This window comes from Labrus bergylta, chromosome 20 (genome assembly GCF_963930695.1).
Source record: "Labrus bergylta chromosome 20, fLabBer1.1, whole genome shotgun sequence".
Taxonomy (NCBI): Eukaryota; Metazoa; Chordata; class Actinopteri; order Labriformes; family Labridae; genus Labrus; species Labrus bergylta.
Window position 1 is genome coordinate 720516 of NC_089214.1, and position 10000 is coordinate 730515.

The following is a 10000-nucleotide window of genomic DNA, read 5'->3' on the forward strand; positions in this document are numbered from 1 at the left end:
GCAGCAGCAGCTCCAGCGTGGCCATGCTCGTCTCCTTGAACGTCTTGTTTCCTTTCCCTCTCCTCACCGCCTGCACCCGGATCGCCTCCAGAGCGCCCCCTACCTCCTGCACCGGCAGACACACCAGAGGGGCGTATCTCTCCGCCAGCTCCTGAGAACAAAACCAAATGTTAAACCACTGACTGATGGTTTAACGCTCACTGAGGTTTGATGCAGATTGTGAGCATTCGATGTGTTTTAATCGATGCTTCTCTGTTCTCATGTGGATTGTTTTTATTTATTTATAGATGCTACAGTGGAGGACGCTAAATGTGTGTGTTTCAAAACGTATCCTGTTGTTTCCTGTCGCACCGTATCACATGGTACGGTTCTGTTTTGGTCCCTCACAGGCTCAGGTTGTTATTCTCAGTGTGTGACATCACTACAGAGGAAGATGTTACAGATGACTGAACCTCACACGAGTTAAAGATCTAGCTCTGCACCAATCAGTGGGTCAGTTTGTAGTTCCATTTTGTTTTAACCCCTTAAAGGCTGACCTGCATGTGCTGCGCTCCTGGCTGGTTGTTGTCGTCGGTGTATGGAGGGTTCCACAGCTGGATCTTCTCCTGCTTCAGCTGCGTCTTCAGCTTTGCCTCTGTGTTCAGCTCCGCCATCACCTCTTTAAATGTGAAATAATAGAATTTCAAACATGTAATAAAATAATCTGATTAAAAATTTTAATTTGAAAGCCACTTAAAACTAATTTAAACTAAAACCCCCAAATATTATAACCATGAAAGCTTTTAAGTTATAAATTGTAGTTTCAGTCAAAGGACAGCAGACACTACCCAGTTGCATCATGGGAAGTGTAGGAAACTGAGTTTGTAGAGCTTGATGGGGAAAATGAACTTTAATGCGTAGATGTTGATCATTTGTATGAAATCTGTCAGAAAGCTTCTTCCATTGAACACTTTAAAACACTCCTGTGTTCAGACACCAAGAAAACTATAAGAACTTTATAAACTAGACATTAAACAGCATTGTTTCTTGTTGGTTTAGAAAACGAAAGAAACGGAGAGAGCTACAATGGCGGCTGTATATTAAACTTAACGTGTAATAACAGAAACCAGAGATCTTAACCTCAGTGAAACGGTTTAAATTAAAAAGATAATATTTAACATTTCTGTCTCTACTGACTCAGACGTTATAACGCTGTTAGCTGACATTACTCTCCTTGTTATAAAACTGAGTTTAAATTCCGTTTACCCGCCACCAGAGGCTGTTCAATGTTTCTGTGAGTCACCTTTATGTGACTGGACACGCTGACAGAAAGCTCTCCGCTCACAAAGATGTGCTAAACCCCGCTGATGCTCCTCTTCCTCAGCTCGTCGACGTTGTTTTGGTGTAGCTTGTCGTCGATTCCGGGAAAGAGGTAAAGAATGAGGCAGGAGGTCTCACTCCGAGCACGTTTCACGAGCCGGTTAACGTCACCGCCGTCAGAAGAAATCGAAGGAACGCTCGGCTGCTGCGTCACGACTTCAAGACTCGTCGACGTAAGAAAAGACGATCTTTGATCTACTACGGTGCGGTAAGAGGGACATATTTCATGCATGTTTATCGAATGGTAAGGACTTAGAGAATTACGATGAGATATAAAGACATTTTAGAAGGAAACAACAACGAATTAGTAGTAAAACACAGTTATTAAAGTAGATACATTTATTAGATAAAATGAAATAAAATAAAAATGTAATGTTCAAGTAAAATAATATACAGATTAATAAAATTATCGGATATCGTGTAGATTCATTATTCTCAACCTCCATGATTTAACACTGTAAAAGAAGTTGACCACATCTTGAATTATTTCTGAGATGCAGGTTTTATATCCATATGGGTTTAATATGTTATTTATCCTCATTGTAGGAGCTTCTTCATCTGTTATTTGGGGTTTTGTTTATGTAGTTTTCTTTGTGAACACCAGGGGGCGATAAGCACCTCACCAATCAGGAGGCTGATAGGATCCGTTACAGGCAGCAGCTGCGTCAGACTTTGAGGAGAAGAAAGAAGGGGACACCGTTTTTTTTTTTTACCAGGTCAATGAGATGCAGCATGAAATGACTCTCTTATTGTCTTATTATTATTTTATTGTCTCATATAAATCAGCTGACGGTGCATCAGTGGCTGTTTGATATGTTGTTTGAAGTTTTGGGCGCTCTGAGACTTATTAATTCTTATTCTTAAAGTTCTGTGGCTCTGTGAGGTTGTGCCTTCTTCTCAGGTGTTGTCGTCCAATCAGCCTAATTAAGAGCACCTTGGCCCAATGCTCACAGTCACAAGAGCTGCCACCTCATGGTGAATGGATTTGAGATTGTGTCGCACTTTTCTAATCCTCTGACTAATCAAAGCTCTTTTACTCCGCAGGTCACACCTACACATTCACACACTGATGGTAGAGGCTGCAGAGTAAAGAGACCATCAGTATTAACTCATCCATTCACACACTGATGGTAGAGGCTGCAGAGTAAAGAGACCATCAGTGTTAACTCATCCATTCATACACATTCACACGCTGATGGTAGAGGCCGCTGAGTAAAGAGTCCATCAGTATTAACTCATCCATTCACACACTGATGGTAGAGGCTGCAGAGTAAAGAGTCCATCAGTATTAACTCATCCATTCACACACTGATGGTAGAGGCTGCAGAGTAAAGAGACCATCAGTGTTAACTCATCCATTCATACACTGATGGTAGAGGCTGCAGAGTAAAGAGTCCGTCAGTATTAACTCATCCATTCACACACTGATGGTAGAGGCTGCAGAGTAAAGAGACCATCAGTGTTAACTCATCCATTCATACACATTCACACGCTGATGGTAGAGGCCGCTGAGTAAAGAGTCCATCAGTATTAACTCATCCATTCATACACATTCACACGCTGATGGTAGAGGCCGCTGAGTAAAGAGACCATCAGTGTTAACTCATCCATTCATACACATTCACACGCTGATGGTAGAGGCCGCTGAGTAAAGAGTCCGTCAGTGTTAACTCATCCATTCACACACATTCACACGCTGATGGTAGAGGCCGCTGAGTAAAGAGTCCGTCAGTATTAACTCATCCATTCACACGCTGATGGTAGAGGCCGCTGAGTAAAGAGTCCGTCAGTATTAACTCATCCATTCACACACATTCACACGCTGATGGTAGAGGCTGCTGAGTAAAGAGTCCGTCAGTATTAACTCATCCACTCACACACTGATGGTAGAGGCAGCTGAGTAAAGAGTCCGTCAGTATTAACTCATCCATTCACACGCTGATGGTAGAGGCCGCTGAGTAAAGAGTCCGTCAGTGTTAACTCATCCATTCACACACATTCACACACTGATGGTAGAGGCTGCTGAGTAAAGAGTCCGTCAGTATTAACTCATCCATTCACACACATTCACACGCTGATGGTAGAGGCCGCTGAGTAAAGAGTCCATCAGTATTAACTCATCCATTCACACACTGATGGTAGAGGCTGCTGAGTAAAGAGTCCATCAGTATTAACTCATCCATTCACACACTGATGGTAGAGGCCGCTGAGTAAAGAGTCCGCCTGTATTAACTCATCCATTCACACACATTCATACGCTGATGGTAGAGGCCGCAGTGTAAAGAGTCCGTCAGTATTAACTCATCCATTCACACGCTGATGGTAGAGGCCGCTGAGTAAAGAGTCCGCCTGTATTAACTCATCCATTCACACACATTCACATGCTGATGGTAGAGGCTGCAGTGTAGTGTCTCTCTTTATTTGGCCGTTGAGCCGGTCATGTCACTGAACTCGTGACTATCTGAAGCAGATGTTGTGGCCCTTTGAGAATCATTAACGTGTCTTTATGTATGAACGTGAGTGTGTTACTGTCTCTTTAAGAGTTTAACCCTTCCTCCTCCTCTCCTCACTGACTGTGTGTCTCAGTGTGTGTGTGTGTGTTTGTGGTGATGGCCGCTGCTCGGGACTTTCTCTATCTTGGTTTTGATTTCAGCACTCAGCAGGTAAAACTCACCTTTTTGTTTCCTTCTCTCACCTGCACGTCCGAGAGGATGACGTGTCCGCCGCACGTGGCTGCGTGCAGGCAGGCAGAGTTTCTCGTTTTTCGCGCAGACGCGGAAGAAGCGGAGAGAGAGTGTGAGTCCTGTGGAGGTTCAGGATGAGCTCTGAGGATGGACTTTGTAGCTTAAACACAGAACAGAACTGTCACATCGAGGCTGTCAACATGTTTCATACCTGTTAGACAGGTGTAGGTGTACAGGAGAGGAAGGAACCTGCAGCCAAACTCCACATCAATACAAATGTTTTAATGCAATCTAGACTTTGTGGAGGTCATTTCCTGCAACTTTTAGTAATTCAAATAATAAATGACCCATATTGTGTGTGTAGGACTCCTCTTGTTGTTGCCATGGTATCAACCCGCTGAAAAACAACATTTAATATATGTAAACACTAAAGAGAGAGAGAGAGGGTGGAACCTCGCTGCTCACTCAAACAGTTTCAAACCTATTAGAGGAATTGTGGGAGGGCATTTCATGACGTCATCTACCTGCACACATCTCATCCCGACTCCTCTGCACGGACACAAGACAATCAGGACCCGACCGATACTGGAGAGAGAAAAATCAGACTCTCTCTCCACCCAGAGGGGGCAATCGACAACATGAAAACTGAAGTGCTGAAAATAAAACTGATATTTGTGTGTTTTCACTGTTGACCCCCCCCCCCCTCACCCCCCCCCCCCCCCCCCCATGAAGCTGAAGGTGGTGGCTGTGGATGGAAACCTGAGCGTGGTTCATCAGAACAACGTGCAGTTTGACTCTGAGCTACCTGAGTTCAGGTGACACACTGACTGAACACCTGCTACATGAGAGACAGGAAGTTAGCATAGCATGTTGCTATATCTGATGTTTTAAAGATCAATAGACCACGATGACCTCATTACATTTGATTTGTGTCAGGACTCAGGGAGGAGTTCATATCCATGCTGACAAACTGACGGTCACCTCACCTGTGCTGATGTGGGTGAAGGTAGGACACACACACACACACACACACACACACACACACACACACACACACACACACACACACACACACACACACACACACACACACACACACACACACACACACACACACACACACACACACACACACACACACACACACACACACACACACACACACACACACACACACACACACACACACGGCTCGGTTCACTCTGTAACTCCTCAGGTGAAGTATTAACACCTTGAGAGGGATCATCAGCTGACCTGGTTGTTCTGTGTTCCTGTCCGTCATTAGGCTCTGGACCTGCTATTGGACAAGATGAAGAGGGCGGGGCTTGACTTCTCCCGTGTCAGAGCGTTGTCGGGCAGCGGACAGGTGAGTTAGAAACCAGAAGTCCAACGTTGAAACAGCATCAGTAACGACAAACACTGACCATGTGACCAGGTTTAGAGGACTGACTCAGTGCAGGAGACAGACTCTAGTGGACACTGGAGGAACTGCAGCTGTAAAGTTAGACATTTTAACATAGAGCTCTATGGGGACTGACTCACTGCAGGAGACAGACTCTAGTGGACACTGGAGGAACTGCAGCTGTAAAGTTAGACATTTTAACATAGAGCTCTATGAGGACTGTCTCACTACAGGAGACAGACTCTAGTGGACATTAGAGGAACTGCAGCTGTAAAGTTAAACATTTTAACATAGAGCTCTATGGGGACTGACTCACTGCAGGAGACAGACTCTAGTGGACATTAGAGGAACTGCAGCTGTAAAGTTAGACATTTTAACATAGAGCTCTATGGGGACTGACTCACTGCAGGAGACAGACTCTAGTGGACACTGGAGGAACTGCAGCTGTAAAGTTAGACATTTTAACATAGAGCTCTATGGGGGCTGACTCACTGCAGGAGACAGACTCTAGTGGACATTAGAGGAACTGCAGCTGTAAAGTTAGACATTTTAACATAGAGCTCTATGAGGACTGACTAACTGCAGGAGACAGACTCTAGTGGACATTAGAGGAACTGCAGCTGTAAAGTTAGACATTTTAACATAGAGCTCTATGGGGACTGACTCACTGCAGGAGACAGACTCTAGTGGACACTGGAGGAACTGCAGCTGTAAAGTTAAACATTTTAACATAGAGCTCTATGAGGACTGTCTCACTGCAGGAGACAGACTCTAGTGGACACTGGAGGAACTGCAGCTGTAAAGTTAGACATTTTAACATAGAGCTCTATGAGGACTGTCTCACTGCAGGAGACAGACTCTAGTGGACACTGGAGGAACTGCAGCTGTAAAGTTAAACATTTTAACATGGAGCTCTATGAGGACTGACTCGCTGCAGGAGACAGACTCTAGTGGACATTAGAGGAACTGCAGCTGTAAAGTTAGACATTTTAACATAGAGCTCTATGGGGACTGACTCACTGCAGGAGACAGACTCTAGTGGACACTGGAGGAACTGCAGCTGTAAAGTTAGACATTTTAACATAGAGCTCTATGGGGACTGACTCACTGCAGGAGACAGACTCTAGTGGACACTGGAGGAACTGCAGCTGTAAAGTTAAACATTTTAACATAGAGCTCTATGAGGACTGTCTCACTGCAGGAGACAGACTCTAGTGGACACTGGAGGAACTGCAGCTGTAAAGTTAAACATTTTAACATGGAGCTCTATGAGGACTGACTCGCTGCAGGAGACAGACTCTAGTGGACATTAGAGGAACTGCAGCTGTAAAGTTAGACATTTTAACATAGAGCTCTATGGGGACTGACTCACTGCAGGAGACAGACTCTAGTGGACACTGGAGGAACTGCAGCTGTAAAGTTGGACATTTTAACATAGAGCTCTATGGGGACTGACTCACTGCAGGAGACAGACTCTAGTGGACACTGGAGGAACTGCAGCTGTAAAGTTAAACATTTTAACATAGAGCTCTATGAGGACTGACTCGCTGCAGGAGACAGACTCTAGTGGACATTAGAGGAACTGCAGCTGTAAAGTTAGACATTTTAACATAGAGCTCTATGGGGACTGACTCACTGCAGGAGACAGACTCTAGTGGACACTGGAGGAACTGCAGCTGTAAAGTTGGACATTTTAACATAGAGCTCTATGGGGACTGACTCACTGCAGGAGACAGACTCTAGTGGACACTGGAGGAACTGCAGCTGTAAAGTTAAACATTTTAACATAGAGCTCTATGAGGACTGACTCACTGCAGGAGACAGACTCTAGTGGACACTGGAGGAACTGCAGTGGGGTTTGTTGTACAGATGTCTGTTTTTCTCTCTCAGCAACACGGCAGTGTGTTCTGGAGGAAAGGAGCTTCTGAGACCCTGAAACAGCTCGACCCAGACCAGGACCTGAACCAGCTGCTGCAGGTCTGTGAACACACACATTAATATCCTGTGTGTGTGGTTCTGTGTGTAACCCTGTCTGATGTGTGTGTGCTGTGTTGACAGGACAGCTTCTCTGTGTCAGACTGTCCCGTGTGGATGGACTCCAGCAGCACTCAGCAGTGTCATGAGCTGCAGGCGGCAGCAGGGGGCGCTCTAAGACTGGCTGAGATCACCGGATCAAGAGCCTATGAGGTCTCACCTGTCTGTGTGTTCACCTGTCTGTGTGTTCACCTGTCTGTGTGTTCACCTGTCTGTGTGTACACCCGTCTGTGTGTACACCCGTCTGTGTGTTCACCCGTCTGTGTGTACACCCGTCTGTGTGTACACCCGTCTGTGTGTACACCCGTCTGTGTGTATACCCGTCTGTGTGGTCACCTGTCTGTGTGTACACCCGTCTGTGTGTACACCCGTCTGTGTGTTCACCCGTCTGTGTGTACACCCGTCTGTGTGTTCACCCGTCTGTGTGTTCACCCGTCTGTGTGTATACCCGTCTGTGTGTATACCCGTCTGTGTTCACCCGTCTGTGTGTACATCTGTCTGTGTGTATACCCGTCTGTGTGTATACCCGTCTGTGTGTTCACCCGTCTGTGTGTACACCCGTCTGTGTGTTCACCCGTCTGTGTGTTCACCCGTCTGTGTGTATACCCGTCTGTGTGTATACCCGTCTGTGTTCACCCGTCTGTGTGTACATCTGTCTGTGTGTATACCCGTCTGTGTGTTCACCCGTCTGTGTGTACACCTGTCTGTGTGTACACCCGTCTGTGTGTTCACCCGTCTGTGTGTACACCCGTCTGTGTGTACACCCGTCTGTGTGTACACCCGTCTGTGTGTATACCCGTCTGTGTGGTCACCTGTCTGTGTGTACACCCGTCTGTGTGTACACCCGTCTGTGTGTTCACCCGTCTGTGTGTACACCCGTCTGTGTGTTCACCCGTCTGTGTGTTCACCCGTCTGTGTGTATACCCGTCTGTGTTCACCCGTCTGTGTGTACATCTGTCTGTGTGTATACCCGTCTGTGTGTTCACCCGTCTGTGTGTTCACCCGTCTGTGTGTTCACCCGTCTGTGTGTATACCCGTCTGTGTGTATACCCGTCTGTGTTCACCCGTCTGTGTGTACATCTGTCTGTGTGTATACCCGTCTGTGTGTATACCCGTCTGTGTGTTCACCCGTCTGTGTGTACACCCGTCTGTGTGTTCACCCGTCTGTGTGTACACCCGTCTGTGTGTTCACCCGTCTGTGTGTATACCCGTCTGTGTGTATACCTGTCTGTGTTCACCCGTCTGTGTGTACATCTGTCTGTGTGTTCACCCGTCTGTGTGTACACCTGTCTGTGTGTACACCCGTCTGTGTGTTCACCCGTCTGTGTGTACACCCGTCTGTGTGTATACCCGTCTGTGTGTTCACCCGTCTGTGTGTACACCCGTCTGTGTGTATACCTGTCTGTGTGTTCACCTGTCTGTGTGGTCACCTGTCTGTGTGTTCACCCGTCTGTGTGTTCACCCGTCTGTGTGTTCACCCGTCTGTGTGTACACCCGTCTGTGTGTTCACCTGTCTGTGTGTACACTCGTCTGTGTGTATACCCGTCTGTGTGTACACCCGTCTGTGTGTACACCCGTCTGTGTGTACACCTGTCTGTGTGTACACCTGTCTGTGTGTTCACCTGTCTGTGTGTATAACCGTCTGTGTGTACACCCGTCTGTGTGTTCACCCGTCTGTGTGGTCACCTGTCTGTGTGTATACCCGTCTGTGTGTTCACCTGTCTGTGTGTTCACCTGTCTGTCATTTCTAACAGGGTTGTGTGTGTGTGTGTGCAGCGTTTCACAGGGAACCAGATAGCCAAGTTGCGTCAGACCCGACCAAACGAGTTCCAGGATGCCGAGGTGACCCTGAAGGGCATCACAGCACATATTTAAATATATTAATAATATTAAATCTTTATTATATCAGTTTATTATTCATGTGTAATATTGTTTACATTAAATCTGTGTGTTTGTGTTTTCAGAGGATCTCATTGGTCAGCAGCTTCGCCGCCTCTCTCTTCCTCGGTGATTACGCCGCCATCGATTTCAGCGACGTACGTACGACTCAACGTGTTTTAATTAAGTTATGAAAGAGAGTCATGATGTCAGAAAGTGATCAACCAATCACAGAGGGGATTCCTGTCATTAACTGTATGTGAGATAGTGGACCCATACACGTTCTCTGACTTCAGGGTCAGGGATGAACCTGTTGGACATCAGGACCAGAACCTGGTCTAAGATCTGCCTGGAGGCCACGGCTCCTCACCTGGACCGCCTGCTGGGAACTCCTCTACCCTCCACGTCTGTACTGGTAAGACTGGTTTATACTGGTCTGTTCTGGAGGTGGAGGGGGTTTTTAACCTCAGTGCTGGTCTCTGTCCCTGCAGGGTCCGGTTCTCCTCCTACTTTGTGCAGCGATACGGTTTCTCTGACGCTGCAGAGTGGTGGCTTTCACCGGAGACAACCCAGGTGAGACACCCCAAAAACATCTGTCAACACCTGTTAGCACCTGTCAACACCTGTCAACACCTGTTAGCAC

The 10000-nt window shown here is 46.6% G+C and overlaps 1 protein-coding gene and 1 pseudogene across 3 annotated transcripts in view; one reads left to right on the forward strand and one right to left on the reverse strand.

The window, feature by feature from the left end:
- Positions 1-4709, reverse strand: part of LOC109977400 (negative regulator of ubiquitin-like proteins 1) — a 5777-nt gene extending 1068 nt beyond the window's left edge. Inside the window, exons 1-3 of one of the 3 annotated variants that reach the window (XM_065948850.1) lie at positions 4034-4709; positions 537-658; positions 1-151 (exon numbers count right to left, since the gene is read on the reverse strand). The exon at positions 1-151 is cut by the window's left edge and continues 17 nt beyond it. In XM_065948850.1, the coding sequence (XP_065804922.1) occupies positions 1-151; positions 537-653 (268 nt within the window). In that variant the 5' untranslated portion in view covers positions 654-658; positions 4034-4709. Of the gene's footprint in view, positions 152-536; positions 659-1245; positions 1482-4033 lie in introns of those variants that run through there. The other 2 variants (XM_065948849.1, XM_020627148.3) reach the window with 2 other exon arrangements.
- The window catches only part of LOC109978003 (xylulose kinase-like), a 9222-nt pseudogene continuing 3099 nt past the window's right edge, over positions 3878-10000 (forward strand).